Source organism: Lytechinus pictus, chromosome 9, assembly GCF_037042905.1.
Source record: "Lytechinus pictus isolate F3 Inbred chromosome 9, Lp3.0, whole genome shotgun sequence".
NCBI classification, from domain to species: Eukaryota; Metazoa; Echinodermata; class Echinoidea; order Temnopleuroida; family Toxopneustidae; genus Lytechinus; species Lytechinus pictus.
In genome coordinates, this window is record NC_087253.1 from 24,854,367 (window position 1) to 24,873,106 (window position 18,740).

Below are 18,740 nucleotides of genomic sequence, written 5' to 3' on the forward strand. Positions count from 1 at the left end.
TCAAGTTACAATATCATAATGAGAGCCAAAAGGGCGTTATTGCAGCTGAAAGATTCCATTCCTGTTGCTATACAAAGTCAACGGTAACAGCGTCCTTCTGGTTCTCAATATAACATCTTTGCCCTGCAATGACATGTAGTGTCCTTCTGATTCCCAGCTGACGATATGTATGTATATCCTAACTGATAATTTATCTTATTTTTTCATGAATATCTGTATATAATCACAGAATTAGTCCTTTTTATCGAAATGTTATGTCAATTTCACTTAACTCTACGATAAATTATGAATACAAAATCAAGAAAGTGCAATTTAAGAAGTTTCAAGTGTTCAAGTAAAAAACAGAAAATAATAACTGTCATGCCCCTAACACTATTACTCAAATGTGAATAGATTGTTGAACAGAGCTGTATATAATCACAGAATTAGTCCTTTTTATCGAAATGTTATGTCAATTTCACTTCACTTTACGATAAATTATGAATACAAAATCAAGAAAGTGCAATTTAAGAAGTTTCAAGTGTTCAAGTAAAAAAAGAAAATAATAACTGTCATGCCCCTAACACTATTACTCAAATGTGAATAGATTGTTGAACAGAGCACACCCACGTCTCTACTAGAAATTATTACAATGTCCCACCATGGGTCCAACGAAGAGATGGTAACTCCTTGGTCCAACAGTGTGTTCACAGTATGTTCACACTGTGGTAAACAATGTGAAATCGTTTTTACACCTTAAAGGACACAGTGTCCCACAGAGTGTGCCACAGTGTGTTCACAGTGTGGAACACAGTGTGGAATCATCTCCACACTGTTGAATTTGAGCGTTTTAACATGCAGTGTGAATCACGTATTTACATAGTCGACCATGTAAACACGCTGTGAATAGTCACACTGTCGAGGTGTCCTCAGTGTGAAAATATCTTCACGCTGTTGACTTTGATCATTTTAACAGTGTGAATAATGTTTTCAAATAGTCCACTATGTGAACACACTGTGATAACCCTGTGTGACACTCTGTTCTTTCCAGCAGGGCACTGTTAAAATGCGAAAACAGATAACACTGTGAATCTCAATTCAGACTCCGATCTGTACACACACAATAATCACTCACACTAAAGATGCCCCACAGCGTGAAATTATGTTTGCGCTGTTATATGAGCTTATTATAACAAAGGGGACGGGGTCACGATGCATACACACTGTGAACACACTGTTCTAACACATTAACATGCCGTGAACAAACTATGGACACACAGTAAGCACACTGCAAACACACTTTGAACACAATGTGTATACACTGTGAAAACACTTTAATACACTATGATCGCACTGTCTAGACACTGTGAACACACTTTAAACATACTGCAACATATACACTGCAAACACACTGTCAACACACTGTACACATGCACTGTCAACACTTACACACAACGAACACATTGTGAATACACTATTAACACACTGTGAACACACTGATCATCTTTCCAGCAGGAAGTGTGGTTTCATCCTCGGGCTTATAAGGATCCGTTGCATTTACATTGTCGACAGAGTTCGGTGTTATTAAAGAGAAAGTGAGAATGTGACAGATCAAACTGTATGGGAACCTTGTCGTTTGTCAAGTCCGTCACTCGGCTCGAGTTTGTAAGAATAAAGTCTTTCACCGCATTCGTGATGTATGAAGATCTCACATCATTATTGCCAAGGGCGATTGCTGCGGCTCCTGTTAAAAAAGATACACATACACAGTCAAATTAAAATTCAGACATCCAAATTACAAAAATCAATTTCATTTCATTTCATTTCATTTTTCATTTCATTTTTATTTTTCCACAAATCAATCAAAATACAAACACATTTAACTCATTCCGAAATAGTATGCATAATTACAATATAAATGCAGATTCAAAGTGGATGGACCTAAAGTAAAGCAAAAGCTTGTTGTGGATAGGACCTTAACAAATAATTAATGTGTAATTATTGATAGCTAAAAATATTTACATTTTCGAATTCAATTCAAATTCAAACTCCAGCATTCAAATACAAACATTTACATTTCAAATTTATTTAAATTTAGATTCAAATACTATTTCAAGTACAAATTCAAATTTAAACATCCAACTTTAAATTCAAATATAAATTCAGATTCAGATTCAAATAAGATTTCAAATTCAAACATTCAATTTCAAATTTCTCAGAAATTGACGGATAAAGGGAAAATCATAGTAAGAAATCCATGGACTGGAAATAAAATCGTAATGTAAGCGAACTTTTTTGCAATTTGGACATTTGGACAATATATTGCACGTTACAAATTATCTCATGGAATAATGACCACCCCCTCCCCCCCAAAAAAGCATACTTATAATGGTTTTGTGGGGGTTTTTTGTTTTGTTTTCTTTCTTTCTTTTGGTCAATCATTACTACAATATTCCCAGGATCCAGGAGTAACGAGTAGAAAGTGGTGGGGGCAGTTGTGCACACAAATTTCTGCCCCCCCCCCCAAAAAAAAAAAAAAAAAAAAAAAAAAAAAAAATGGTCCTGGGGGGCCGGGGCATAAAAGTTACCATTATGTTAACATTGCCATTCAATGGTAACTTGCATGGAATCCTCGATTTTGATTGGATGTTGATCATCGTATCCATGGCAGATACTATTGGATGGCAAGTAACAATGGTAACTTCTATGCAACGGGGGCCCAGGGTGGAGAGGGGTGGATCTGCCCCTGAATGTACCTGCCACTGCTGCCGTTGAAAAGGATGTCCCAGATACTCCAACATAGCTGGTATCATCACGGTGCGATGCTACATCTACTCTCCCAGGGGCGTATATGTCCACACTGGATCCATAGTTTGATTGGGAATAGATCTTCGCTTTTCTGTTGGTTGCTCCCACTGTGATAACCTAGATAATAATAATAATAATAATCATAGTGATAATAATTATAATGATATTAATTAAGATAATAATAATAATAATTATAATAATAATAATAATAATTATAATAATAATAATGATAATAATAATAATAATAATAAACGGTGTCTCATCTGGTGAGTGAATGCAGCAAAATGGCACAGACAGAGTACAAAGGAAGGCACGACAGAGTAGCATCTGCAGTTCATTGGGGTCTGGCCAAGAAGTACCATTTACCTCTACGGAAAAATGGTACGAACATCGGGCAGAGCCTGTAGTAGAGAACGACGATGTAAAACTTTTATGGGATTTTAATATCCAGACAGACAAGGTCATTGAAGCTAGACGACCAGACATCGTTCTCTTAAAGAAGAAGGAAAAGGAATGTCTCATCATAGATATTGCGATTCCGGGAGACTGCAGAGCTTGGCGTAAAGAGGAGGAAAAGATACAGAAGTATAACGATCTGGCATGGGAGCTGAGAAGGATATGGAAGGTGAAGACGAAGGTGGTACCAATAGTCATCGGAGCCTTAGGAACAGTGACAACAAGACACAGAAGCTTTCTGGCTGTTCTAGGAGTCGAGGTGTCCTTTGAAACGATACAGAAGGCAAGCTTGCTTCGAACAGCTCATATCTTACGGAAGGTCTTGAATTAGAAAGAGAAGTGAACAATGAGAAGAGGACCCATTTGATAGAATATAGAACAATAACCCTAGATTTCTGGAAGAAGTCCGGTTACTTTTTAATATACCAACAGAACATCAAGTTGTGGACAATGGAAATAATAATAATAACAATTATAATAATAATTAATAATAATATTAATAATAGTAATGATGATAATAATATTAATAATAATGATAATAATAATAATGATAAAAATAATAATAGTAATAATAATAATAATAATAATGATAACAATGAAATGATCCAAGTTGAAAAACTTTCTTTTCAACCATCCAACACAATTTATCCCATCATATTTCCTAATTATTATATGTTTATTTTATCAGTACAAGTCTTGAATTTTATATTTTACTGTCCATAGGGACTGCCTCGACAGAACATTTGCTTTGTTCTTTTGCAGCTTCCCATTTCGTGTTCATTTTTTATACATGTACTGTAATTATCCTTATACAATCTATACTTGCATCTTACTATGTATCTTTGTTTCCTTGGTTTTTTTAATGTATTTTTGATATTTTTTATATATATGCTCAATGTATTTTAACGGACTTGAATAAATAAATGAAATAAATAAATGAAAAATGATAGTGTTTTGTTTACCAGTATAGCTATAATGAGCGGATCCATTTGAATGAATTAAAAAACGGAATAATGAATAATTGAATAAATATGAATTAATGAATAAAAGCTACCCTCTTTTTCACACCCTTCCCCTTCTCTATACTTCCCATCCCCCTCTTCCTTTCCTTCTTCCTTTGGTATCTCTTCTCCTCTTCCTCTTCTTAATCTTTTGCTTCATCTTCTTCCTCTCGATGGATCATGGATGAATGAATGAATGAATGAATGAATGAATGAATGAATGAATGAATGAATGAATGAATAAATGAATGAATTAATTAATTAATTGATCAATTAACTAATTAATCAAATGAATGCATGAATAAATGAACGTTGGTTCATTTCTTGATGAATCAATCATTCAATAAAAAATAATTAATGAATCGATCAATGAATCACCAGTACATGAATAATTGAATGATGAATAACAAGGATTGATTAACTATTTAAATAAATACTTACTTCTCGCATACTTCCAGGCGTATAACTAGAAGCAATATCGTTGTTATTCCCAGCCGGGACCACCACGACGCAATCATTTACTATGCTGCTTAATTTGGCCGTGATCTTCGAGTTATATATCCCCGACATCTCGTACAGTAGAACGCACTTGCTGTTTGGATTCCCATTTTTCCACGTACGCACCTCGTCAAGAGCTGTAAGAGGGGGGGGGGGGGGGGAGAGGAAAAATCAATCATTATCACGAATGGCCCTACAGGGGGAAGGTTCAACCACCACCCCCCCCCCCCCACCCATTATTTTCCAAAAATCAGAAGAAAAGAGGGAGAGAATAAAGAAGAAAGAAAAGTATGGGACACCTATAAGGGTGTTTCAAAAATATTTAAGTATGACTTAAAGTCGCACTTATTAAATGCCTGCGTGCATTATACATGTTATAAAAGACATCACCACATTGGGAGGATCATACAGTACTTAAATCTTTGTGAAACACCCCTTGCTTGTGAAAAATCCCTGTTATTCAATGATGACGTCACCTAGCTTTAGATCGTCTTGCCAACAACTCCCCTCCCCCTTTATACCCTCTCAAATTCAAATTCAATCCGGTTTTATTAAACAATACTCATCAAAAAGTCCTAGGACTAACAATGTGAGTTTACATATTTAAAAATACATAACAAGGAAATAAATAAATACATAACATAATGTTTATTTCCATGTTATACGCACTCAATGCGATACGAATAATGTCACCTTCGACTGTGAACCCTATACAGTATAACTGAAAAGAATCATGTCCCATATGCGTTCACAGTGTGCTTATAGTGTGTTTGCGGTATGTTCATGGTGTGTTTCAAGTGGTCACATGTATTCACAGTATGGAGTATAGTGTGGTCACATTAGTAGTCGCAGCGTGTTCTTAATGTGTGCACGTTATTTTCACATTGTGTTATTAGTATGGTACACAATTATGTTCACAGTGTGTTCGTAGTGTATTCACAGTGTGTTCATGGTGTGTTCACATCGTGTTCACACTGTATAGCACATTGTGGTCACAGTGCTATCTTAGTGTGTTCCCGGTGTGTTCCAAGTCTATTAACAGGTTGATCACAGTGTCGAGCACAGTGTGTTCACATCATCAAATCATCTTCACATGAGCATCTCTGGACGGTGTGTGCGCTCAATAAGATATCACTATTATTATTTAAATTTAAACGTTTGAATCACACCTTCACATATAATCTTCTGTGTAAAACATTGTAAATACACTGTGAACACAATGTGAACACAATGTGAACACACTGTTAACACACTGTGAACATACTGTAAACACACTGTAAACACACTGTGAACACACTATGAACACACTGTGAACAATACATGAACACACTGTAAACACACACTGTAGACTGTGAACACAATGTTAACACACTGTAAACATACTGTGAACACACTATGCACACTCTGTGTGATCATTTCTTCCTACCTCCATGGTTTGACACTACCTTTGTTCTTTCTTGCTGCAGGAAACAAGTCAATTTGTATCATCTATACGACATAATTTACCACTTGACAGTATACTGTCTTACCCTCAAGAATATCAGAGGTTTCAGCTACAGGGTTGTCATTATCATATGTAACTACATCAGGACGCTTGGCAACACGGATACTATGTAACTTTGCTCCTGGAGCAATGCCTTTAGTAAGACCTACGACCACGCTGGCAGCTGCAGTTCCGTGACCGTACCGGTCATTGGTCTCCTAAGAGTTTAGAAGAAAACAAATTCTTATTAACAAAATAAATTATTATTTTATTTGGCATTTCAAATACATAGAGAAAACAAATGAGTCAATAAGAAGAACAATTACAATGTTACATAATAAAGACAATAGGACCTGGATGAGAGTTGGAGAAACTGCTTGGGGATTGGATATGGAAAAGACAGTAACCATAACCCGTCACATCTTCCTCCTCAAAACAAACAGTATGCAGCATTATTTTATAAAGCGAAAGCGCTTAAAGAGGAATTATTCTTGAACGAGGAGAGAACAAACTTCGTCTTTCTTGACATCATTGTCCAATAATGAGTTCCAGTATCAAAACTCACGTACACACAATATCATTCAAGAAAAATAAATATATCAATCTGACTTGTATTCTTCGAACTATTATGCGATTTCTTTTTTTAATGTTCGAAATAAAATAAATTCAATTTGATTTTGTTATTATTTAAAATAAATTCAATTTTATTTTATTTAATTCTGATTTTTTTTTTCATCAACCGGTATAAAATCATGGTAATCAGAATCAAATAATACAATGATATAAATACAATTACATGATTAACAGTGGAAAAAGGATTGTGTATAAAACCGGGGGAAGTATTTTGACAGAAACTTTGATGGCATAAAAAACAGCAAAAACAACAAAATGAATTAAAGATATGAAAAGAACATAAGAAAGACACAAAAACGCACAATTCCAGACAACACTGTGGAATATAATATTTGCATCAACTCACTCTTGATGATATCATCAACGAAAAAACAAGACACGTGAAACACACGAAATTACAGTTGCTTACGTTTATTTCTGGGGTAATAGCATCGTAAAAGAACTTAACACGACGTTGATTAAACTCCTCGTGATGGACGTGCACGCCAGTATCGAGGAGGAATATATCAACACCAGCCCCACAGCACGTACAAACTGAAAGTAAATTGTAAAGGTTACACACCACTAATGAAAAAAAGTTCCGGTGATGTCGACGAAATAAATAGAAATTAATCTATATAAAATGATGTACATCTGTGTAGTTTTATTAAAACTGTAAAAACTGTGTACTTTTATTAAAACATGAACATGGTGTGTTATTATCATTAGATTATTCTTGACATACTTGATGTGTTTTCCTTTTGGCCCTGCTTTTGTTGTAAATTTTAAATATGACTTATATTGATTTTATTCAGGGCCATAGCCTTTCTTGAGGGGCGTCCCTTTTCAAGCCGTTGTGCTTATGACTGTCCCCTCCCATGCAATGATTGTTTATTGTTATTTTACCGTGAAATATTGTCAATATATAAATATAATATACAGAAAAGGGCATATTATTTCTTTTTCTTTTAATACTTTTTAAAAATGTTCATATATTAACACTTTTTTTCTTTCAAATACAAGAAAAATATATATGGTTAATTGATCATCATTTTTAAAATCAACATGATTTGTAAATGGTGAGATCGTGATCATAAATGTGAGTGAGGAGGCGAAGCCACTGAGTGGATTTGCATAATTTTAAGAAGGTTCAAAAGCAAATATTTCAGTGGCACAAACTTTGGTGTGATTTTTGTGTGCGTGTTATTTGGAATTATAATGTAACTTTTCCAATCAAAAAATGGGATTAATGGGTCCCTCGATCATACACACAAAATTTGATTCAACCTACATAAGATGGGGGGGGGGGGAGATTATAAGTTGGAAGAAAATAAATGTTTATTTAAACTGGGGCCCGTTGCAGAAAGAGTTACAATCAAACGCAACTTTAAAAATCATGCGCAACTTGATTTTCAACCAATCAACAGCGCGCATTTGGGACTTGCGATTGATTTTTTTGACTTGCGTTTAAATGTAACTCTTTCTGCAACGGACCCCTGGAGTGAATGTGAATGTATAACTCACAATCGTGGGCCCCGTCTTACAAAGACTTACGATTAATTCCATCAACCTCAACTGTATACACTGTTGATGTTGATGGAATCAATCTTGTATGGAAATCTATCAATGTCATAATTTTATCTTCAGAAATTTTGCACAAATGTACTTTGTGAACAAAGATAAGCACACTGCATTGTCAAGAAAACAATGAATGTATGAATATGCATCATATCTATAGAAAACATTTTGAATAAACATGCATTTTAGATGTTGATGTTGCTGGCTTTCCATAGTTGTGATTGATCGAATCAACTAACTCTTTGTAAGACGGGGAGCTGACCTTTCTTACTTTGTCGAGAGGAGGAGGCCTCACTGATGACGGCTTCTGCTTCGTGGATTCTCGAATGTATATCAGCCTAAAGAAGGGAAGAAATTGAGATAATTTTCAGTGTTATAAAGGGGGGCAGCACCGGGATATTTGGATTAGAACAAGCACCGCCAATCCTCTCCCCCTCTCCCCCTCCCCCTCTCTCTATTACTCTGTATATCTATCTATCTATCTATCTATCTATATATCTATCTATCTATCTATACCATCTATATGTGAATATATCTACCCATCTTTCTCACCCCCCCCCCTTTTCTCTCCTCTCTCTCTCTCTCTCTCTCTCTCTCTCTCTTTCTCTCTTTCTCTCTTTCTCTCTTCCTCCGAGCTATTAATTTTCTCTGTACCTATTTCCTCTCTCCTCTCCTTCTTTAGCTGTTATTTGATTAAAAAGAAATTGGGCAGTCCCACCCCCCCCTCCATCAACGCAACTGACATAGACATCTATCAATTATTTTCACTGATCTTTAATCAATTACTTTAAACACTGGCGCACAGATGGGGGGCAGGCTTGGGGCCACGGACTCGAAAACCTTTCACGATCAAATCATTAGAACAAGAAATAAAAGGAAAGAAAAAGGATGAGATGTTTTTTTCCCAAATATTATTTAAAAATCTAGGTCGTAATTTTTGCTCGCTCGCGTCGCTCACTCGGAGCTTTTTTTTAATAGGAAATCTGTCCCTTGCGACATGTCTGAACCCTCGAAATGTCCGTTGATGGCGTACCCTATTTTTCCTTACCTCAGAGTCTCCAGACTGGTCCACCTGGAGCTCAGTGTCATCTTCATTCCCTTGCACAGGGAGACACCTAAGGCAAATTAAAAAGAAAGGGGAAAACATTAGTAAAAATACGTTATTTTGGTGGTGACACGATATTTTCTCCGGCGACTATTGCTCTGGGCTTTATTTCGTATAAGATATAGGCCCGTATTCTGAAGTCTGGTTAAAATAAACCCTGGTTTAAAGTTGTGGTTTAAGTATGGAGAGCCAATTGGGGCACGAATCCCTTACAGTATACATCCAATCCATTAATTCATATGACACCCAAATTGTTCATAATTGTCTGGGAATGATAACTGAAGTATTTTCTTCATTATGAAAGCAAAAATAAACAAAATATTAAACATAAGAAATGTAAAATATAAACTTTTTTTTTTTTTTTTTTTGGCTTCCCATAATTTTATTTCATTTCATGTCTATTTCGAACAATGAATTATGGATTTATCGGATTTTTTAGTACAGAGTTAGACCGTGGTCTAAGTTAAATCAGACTTCAGATACGGGCCATGGGATTTAGGATTAGGGTTGCAATAGGGTTTTACGTTATGCTTAGGATCGGGTAAAGTGTTAAATCCAGGACTGAAGTTAGTCATTCCATTAATGTGTGGAATTTACAGCGGAGCAATTATCGCCGGAGCAAATGACATGGAACCTATTTTGGTAAAGACTAATTTTCTGTGTCAATTTCCCCTTACCCCTACCTTACAATGTAATAACTGGCCTGTACTTTTTTGTTTTGTAATAATATTTATTAATCATTAATTCATTTCAAAATCAAAGTGATGGTACATTGTAAAACATTACAATTCAATATTAACAAAACACTATTCACAAAAGACAAATAATTATCCATAATAAAATAATCGTACAAAATATCATAGTATTAACATACTCATATACAGTGGATAAATTCAGAAACAAAAATTAACCATTTATGACCAATATAAATTCACTAAATCATACAACAGTTATGCAGAAAATTGATCGCTCAACATTGATTAAACTGAATGAAATTTATAATATAAAAAAACGGAAAAGGGTACATTGGCGAGAGATCCATGATCGATCTCCATCGACATCAAGTATCACGGCTATAAAATCCATTTTTAGATGATCATGATTATGGAGTAATTTCTGAGTGCTTTCGATAAGAAATATTACCATAATGTCGTAAATTCAATCCTGATTACAAGTCATCGAAATATTAGTCTCCGACTCCGAAGACCAAAGTCAAATAATAAACGAACATTTTTGTATCGATAGGGGGTACACTTTATAACCAATTACCAATTCATTTGTCGTCTAGTTCAACGATCCAGTTCTTTAAATCTAATATTCGATATTATCTTGATTATTCAGTAATTGTTTTAACCTGTTGTTGCATTGTTCTAGGGTTAGACGGGATGGGGTAATGGTATTTTTTATATATTCTTTCTGTTAATGTGTTCGATTACGTATTGTGTATCTTTATTTATTGTAATTATGTTCTTGTTTTATATGAATGTAGTTACGTTATAAAGGACCCAATTACAGCGATATTTTGTAAATACAGCCAAAATGGACCATCCTCCATATTTTAATTTGAGTTATCCGATTTGTTAAATTTGAACATGTATATTTACTATATTTATTTATATTATTTTTATATGGAAATACAAAAAAAACACAAACAAATATCGATATTTGTTTGAACAAACTCGACGATATTTTGGCAATAAAAAAAACTTTCTAATGTTGAAGGTTTACTATCATGGTATGCACTATCTTATATTCTCTGATTAAAATAGGTTTAAGCGCCTTTAGAAAATAAAATCCCAATTTGATCACAAGTTTTGATTTTTGTAATATAAGTTGTCGAACCCGCACTTTGTTTAAAACATTGTACGAATTGCTAATTGTTTATTGAACTTAACCTATTTCATAAAATTTGACGTGTGTATACCTACTTGATTGCATAGTTTTTACTGTCATCATGAGATGCAACAGGCATTATTAGTTTGTCATTAAGCCAATGTGAATCAGTCAGCTGAGCGTCGCCCTTCATTCAAGTAAACGGGTGTGAATGCGTAATCTACAATGACTTATGGACTATATGCTATATAGTCGGTTACAATTCGTAATTCCGAAGGTTCGTAATTCCGAAGGTTCTTTATTCCGAAGGTTCGTATTTCCGAAACACGCAAATTGCCTATACCTCGATGTTCGTTAATCCGAAAACGTAAAAGGGTTCGTTAATCCGAACATTTGTGGCGTTATTCCGAAGGTTCGTTATTCCGAAGGTTCGATAATCCGAAAACGAACTAAGGTTCAATGTTCCGAAGGTTCGTTAATCCGAAAACGAAATAAGGTTCATTGTTCCGAAGGTTTGTTTATCCGAAAACGAAATAAGGTTCATTGTTCCGAAGGTTCGTTAGTCCGAAAACGAAATAAGGTTAGTAAATCATTTAGTTTTCGGATTAACGAACCATCGGAATTACGAACCTCATTAATTTCTTTTTCGGACTAACGAACCTTCGGAATTACGAACCTCATTTCGTTTTTGGACTAACGAACCTTCGGAATTACGAACCTTCGGAAATACGAACCTTCGGAATAACGAACCTTCGGAATAACGAACCTTCGGAATAACGAAGCTTCGGAATTACGAATGTGTGCGATATAGTCTTGTGTGATTGCCCGTTTGTTGATAACAGTTTCATTCAAAGGGTGTTGCAAGAAACTTGTGATCAATTGCAAGTGTATTTTTGGTCCCTAAATCAATCATATGTCTTGTAGTTAATTGCAAATAAGTAATTGATTGCTAATCTGCTCCTTGAAACAGTTTAATCCGATTTGCTACAGCTAACACTGATCTATCAGTTGTAAAATTGCAACAGAATATTTGCAATTGATCGCAAATATTTTCTTGCAACACCCCCTAAGTGTCTGTGTCTGGAGACTATATGCAAACTCGAATGGTAAATGTAAACAGACAAAATCACATATATAACATATTCTGGTCTATTTGATTAATTAATAACATTTCATTTACGGATGTAGGGGTTGGTGTTAAGGGTTTAACCCTCGTCTGCTGCGAAAACCCTTAATCACTCGAGTTAATGGTCTCTCACACCCCCCCCCCCACACACACACAAAAGATTGATTAAAAAATGGCAAAAAGAAAGGTAAAAAATACACAAAATAATAATTTTCACCCCTTTACTTTCCTTCCTTTCCTTTTCTCCCTTTTCAAACTTTTTGGGGGTCCACGACTCCCCCCACCACCATTTACGCCAGTGCGGGCAAGTCCTCAGAAAATTTTCTGACTTTCTCTGCTAAATAAAATGGTCGCGTGATATATTTCAGTCGATCATTTTGAGACGGACATGTATATACCCGGCGAGTCATATTTTCCGCACACTTCTTCTTCTTCTTTTTTTTTAATAGATTTTCTCTATGTATATCACTTGACAAATTATTAGAGGAGAAGGCCCCTATGCCCTCCCCCCCCCCCTAAATTTTTAGTTGATAACCTTTTTTTTTTTTTTTTTTTTTTGCTTGTCATGTGTCCATTACAAAATTTCAGGTGGACCCCCCCCTTAGATTTTTGGGCTTCTGCCGCCAATGTTTGTTACAGGCCCTAGGAGTGTCCACAAACAGCATTTTTTATTACAAAAAAAATAGATAAAATACTTTTGTAGATTATCTGGAAAATTCATATCTTACCAGCCATAATCTGCAATCTTCAATAAGAAAAGTAGAACACAAATCTTCATTATGAACTGTCAGTCTGTCAACTTTACGAGATTCCGTATTTTTTTCCAGGATATTTTGAATACTTTGGTATAATTTTTCAAGTATAAAATCACTAAAACACAATGAAATGAGGTTTATAACAAAATGTCAGTATTTCACCCAACTTATATATTTTTGCGAAGTACTTTAGACGGAAGTGATGTTGCAAATCTCTCAATAAGCTGGTATGATCCCTTGCGTTGTGCATCCGTAAAAATAACATATAATAAATAAACTTGCATTTCACTAAATTATAAGATTGTCCGATGCATCTGTAATTTATTACTGGTTAAGTGTACCAGTGTTTTTATTTCGGGCTATAAAGTAACTTAGTGTTCTTTTGATTGATAAGTGCTCAGTCGGTTATTTTAATTTATTCTTGTTAATGAAACATATTCTTTTTATATGGCTAAAATTTCGGAAAGCGATCGGGAGAATTGATGAATATTGTGACATTACGAAAGTAGGTAAATGGGGATATCATATATACAGTTTGATGCTTATTTTTTTTCTCTTTAAACCTCTTTCGAGGGACTTTATTTACATCTCTATAATACAATTTACAAATCACAAAGTATATACAGTAATCAAATTAATCAATCAATAAATGAGTTCCAGCAATTTGCCAATTTCTTTTGTATTCTTATTTTTGGTAATATATTTTGAACTTAAATACCATCTCAGTTTCATTTTCAAATTCATCCATAATCGATTTACATTAACAAAGTAATAACATTTGTTCATACTCGTTTCAATATAATTTCTGTAAATGGTGTATTGAGTAAAATTCAAAATGATATTAATTAACCAGTATTTCGGTTCTTGTATATTCCAACCTAAAATTACTATATTTTCATTAACACAGACCTGTAATTTAGAAACAGAAAGAATTGTGTCTTCTACCATTTTCCATAGAGGTTTTATATTCTCATATTTTATCAACATATGCATAATTGTTCCCTTAAGTAAACAAAGATTACATTTATCATCATTTTTCAAACTCCATTTAAATAAATTTGATTGGGACGGAAGTATTTTATGCAGGAGCTTAAAATTAAATTCTCTAACCTTGTTATCTTTTATTTGTCTAAGTTTAAAATACAGGACTTTGTCCCAATTAATTTCTATCTGAAGTCCCAAATAATTTTGCCAAAACATAAAGAAAGATGCTTCTGTTTTGTTATGTTCTAAATAATAATGATAATAATGCCTAGCTTTCAAGATATTTACATCAATTAAATCACCATTTGATATTTCAATAAGATTAGGTATAATCGTTATTTCCTTTTGTTGTGCATTTGATCTATTTTCCAGCCAGGTGTTGGGAAATGCTTTCTTCAACTTTTGTAGTTCAAAATTGTATAATAATTTTCTGTTTTCAAAATCATCAAATACCGTATTGAGGTTTTTCCATTTACCTTCTTTTATAACATGATTTACCATCAATACACCAGACTTCCTCCATTTATTAAAATTTAGTGTTTCATTTTGTATTTTTATATTACTGTTATTCCATAAAACTTGTTTTGGAATATCAGTAATTTTTAAAAAATTCTGGTATCTCAAATTTGCCCAAACATATAGAAAATCGATATAAAAGGAGGGTAGATTATACCTTTTCCCTAAATTAACAATGTCTACACTATTACAATCATAATGAAAACATAATGGAAAACCACCACCAATCTTATTTGTCCAATAGGTAAAAAAGAGTTTTCCATGCTCCCTTTATTTCATCCATATATTTATAAATCCATGCTAATCGAAGTGATGAAAATTTGGCTTTCATATCAACCATGTTTAACCCACCATCAATTTCTTTGTTTAAACATACATTTCTCTTAACTTTATTTTTTTTGGAATTCCATAAAAATGTATATAATTTTGTATTCAATGCCTTTGAAATATAATCGGGCACAGGAACTGCCGAAGCAACATAGACACATTGTGATGCAATTAAAATCTTAATGACAGATATTTTTCCAAAGTAAGTCAGATTTCTCATTTTCCATAAATTAAGTTATTTTCGAATTTTCCAAGTCTCCCTTCCCAATTTCTTTTTTCTACATCAACATGGTTTTTACCAACATATATTCCAAGACATTTTACTGGATCGACCGTGCATTCTAGGTCATTTAACTCTATATTTTCATTTAACTTCATTATTTTAGATTTAGACCAATTGACTTTCGGCCCTGCTATATTTCCAAATCTATTAATCTCAGTCATTATATTTTGTACAGAATTTGTTCCATTGGCGAATACTATAGTATCGTCGGCGTACCGGGCTAGAGATATTTCTTTAGTTGGTACAGCTATACCTGTAATCAATGGATTTTGTTTAATTTTTTGAGCTGATATTTCAGAAATTACACCTCGATTAACATTTATTTTTGTGACAACCAACCATTGTTCAAGACATTACCATTTGCATTTGTGTAAAAGTTTGTATCCAATGAATAAATGACTCTTTAAATTGCATCTTACGTAAAGTAGTGAACAGAAAATCGTGTCTAACGTTATCAAACGCTTTTTGAAAATCTATGTACATGATAACACCTGATTGATTATTCATTTTACAATAGTCAATAACGTCTTGTACAAGTCGCACATTTTCTAATGCCGACCTATGTTTCCTAAATCCCGATTGATCATCCGATGCACCTGCAGCTATTTTATAATCAATGTTAAGGAGTGATATTGGTCTCCAATTTTCTAATAAAGCTTTATTACCCTTTTTATATAACAATGTGAGAACAGCTTGACTTTGGGAGGATGACATTTTTTCTCCTCATAACCAGTATTTAAAATACTAATTAACATATCTTTTAAATCATTCCAAAAGCACCTGTAAAACTCTACACTCAGGCCATCGCTAACCTGGGGCTTTGTTCGTGTTCATTGACATGAGTATATAAAAACACTCCCTTTCCGTTAATAAACCTTCACATAAATTTGCTTGCTCTTCTGATAAAGTGTTTAATTTTAATCCTGTAAAATATTCATCGAACTCTTGATCTTGATTGCAATCCCCTTTATACAGATTTTCATAATAATCTAATATATGTTCTAAAACTTTTTACCGTCATGTACTATTTTACCTTTAATTTCTACACAATTTATTTATTTTTTAACACTTCTTCTTTTTTCCAACTGTAAAAAATATTTCGTGCACTTTCAGTTTGATGCTTATATTGATTGTAACTGAGTAGTGAGGTATTTTTCACAAAATTTTTATTTCATGATTATCTTAACGTACATAGATTTTTTTTATTGCCTTTAATATAACAAGAAAGTCAAAAAGGGGCCTAAGCTTTCGATCCTAGCAGAATCTTCGTCGGAGGCAAAATGACCTAATATAACAAGATATATATAAAAAAACACATTGTAAATGCTGGAAATGGAAATGAAAGGAATTTAAATTAAATTGTGTTTGTGACACAATTATAATCGTCTTTCTTTCTACATGTCCTAAATTACATATCTTGGGAATATCAAATAAATTGCAATGATATTGGCATAATAGGCCTGCAAGAAATAGCTTCATTAAATCGCTTATCATTTTTGAATTATCAATGTTTTCTTTTCATTTTCATTTCAAATAAACATTTATTTTCCTCCATTTTACAAAATTTCTTCATTTTTGTAAACAAGAATTTATATGAAATCAATTACCATAAAAAATATGTTGAATTTTGTTCATGCTTTTATTTAAATTGAATTAATTTATCTTGTATTTATTTGTATTATGTTGAAGAATGAAAATTAGTTTAATTGAATTGAAAAAATCATTAAATAAGGTCCACAAGTTTGTGGAAAATTGGTTGGAAGAAAAATATATATTTAAAAAAAAATCAAGAATTGAATTGAAATTGAATTGAAAATTGATCAAACTGTAGGTCCTTGTACTTTCAAATTCAATAGGACATTTAAAAAAAAACTTTTGTTATGACATATCATTATGATATTTCAAAGCTCTTCATTATTTTTGTAAAAATTCATAATTTCAATAATCATTTCATTATGAAATTCAAAACCATGATGTTTGTATGGGCGGCGAAGCAGAGGGTTGATATATGTGTTGGAGGACGCAACAATAGATCCCCCCTCCATGAACAAAGGATAACCGTTCAGCTCCGCTGCCCATGGGTGTTGACGTCGCCGTCGTCGCCAACGTCGAAAACGCAACGACTATGTCTCGTTTCTGCTACAGACTATATACTAACCTGAAATTGGGTCGGTTTTTTCTCAATTTGATTTATTATAGCAAATACGATATGTATCTCATTAAACAGGCAATGCTAGCGCGAAGCGCGAACGGCATTTTAATATCAATGTAGTGACATGAAAGCTTCGCCATTTGCCATTTTTTGTTGTAAATTTGATACAGCTGATTGGCAAAAGTGTATGACTAAGATTTGCAATCTAACACTGATTCTAGGACTGGCAACTACTGAACTTTCTTTGCCCAAATTAGGAAGAAGTAACATTCAATTTTGGAGCTATTTTACTGGTTGAAGGATTTGGGTTATTTTACTGTTTCAAGTGATAAATTTGATCCCTCGGGAGATGTCTTCAAAAGTGCCGATTTGCTTTTAAAATGAGCTGGTCGGGCTTCTTTTCTGGTTAGATAAGGAATGTCAGATATATATCCCATCCACTGATGATAACTTTTCGACCCTCTAATTTTATCTGCCCTCGACCTTAACAGAGGGCGTGATCGTTTCCTGCGCGTGAATGCATTACCGTAAATATAATTTAGTGGGCAAGAAACTTGATGTCAGTTTTAATGTTTCCAAGAACATTGGTTTTATAGAAAGTATTACATATATTTCGAATTACATGTTTATAATTGCTTTATAATTTTATTGATACTACATCATTTAGAATAATAGCAGTGTCGACTGTGACCAGTGCAGAAATTCTAGAAAATTTGATAAAAGCATTGTTGGTAAAATTCCTCGTAAGATTGCTTGAAACATTGCTTGAAATATTACTTGTAACATTTCTGGTAACATTTCTTGAAAGATTGCTTGAAACTTGCCTTGCAACCTTTCTTGTAAACATTGTTTGTATCATTTCTTGAAACATTGCTTGAAACATGGCATGAAATATTGCTTGTAAAATTGCATTAAACATTTCTTGAGATATAACTTAACCGATATTTTCATAATCTTTGCTTGAAAAAAAAAATCGTCATATTCTTTTTTTAGTCCTACCTGATTTCTCAACTCAGTTAAAAAATGATGTACAAAGGTGATTCGCAATTTGCATACGTTCCGGAGTAAATGTACTTTCAATCAGAAAATTATTAAATAGGAGAGTAATTACATTTTTAGAAATAGAAGAATATCAATTTATTGTAATCTTAGACCTTTGTAACGTTGTCTATGTACATCATTTTCCGGGATATTCCCCCCTTTTCCTTAGGAATTCCCAAATAAATATGCAAGGGAGTACAGTG

At 33.6% G+C, this 18,740-nt stretch overlaps 1 protein-coding gene across 1 annotated transcript; it reads right to left on the reverse strand.

Moving 5' to 3' along the window:
• Positions 1-1,506: 1,506 nt before the first annotated feature.
• LOC129268545 (extracellular serine proteinase-like) lies at positions 1,507-8,470 on the reverse strand. Its single transcript, XM_064104417.1, has 6 exons — positions 8,392-8,470; positions 7,268-7,392; positions 6,272-6,443; positions 4,686-4,879; positions 2,736-2,904; positions 1,507-1,723 (listed from the first exon to the last, which is right to left on the reverse strand). Exons 1-6 carry the CDS (start codon positions 8,468-8,470, stop codon positions 1,518-1,520), a joined length of 945 nt encoding a protein of 314 aa, XP_063960487.1. The 3' UTR covers positions 1,507-1,517.
• Between the last annotated feature and the right edge of the window lie 10,270 nt (positions 8,471-18,740).

Coding starts and splice junctions, on each gene's coding strand:
- LOC129268545 (XM_064104417.1), bottom strand. CDS start 8,470: ATGACATTGATAGATTTCCATACAAGATTGATTCCATCAACATCAACA. Junction 7,393..8,391: donor TGAGGTTGATGGAATTAATC/GTAAGTCTTTGT, acceptor ATTTACTTTCAG/TTTGTACGTGCTGTGGGGCT. Junction 1,724..2,735: donor TTCAACGGCAGCAGTGGCAG/GTACATTCAGGG, acceptor CTTTTTTAACAG/GAGCCGCAGCAATCGCCCTT.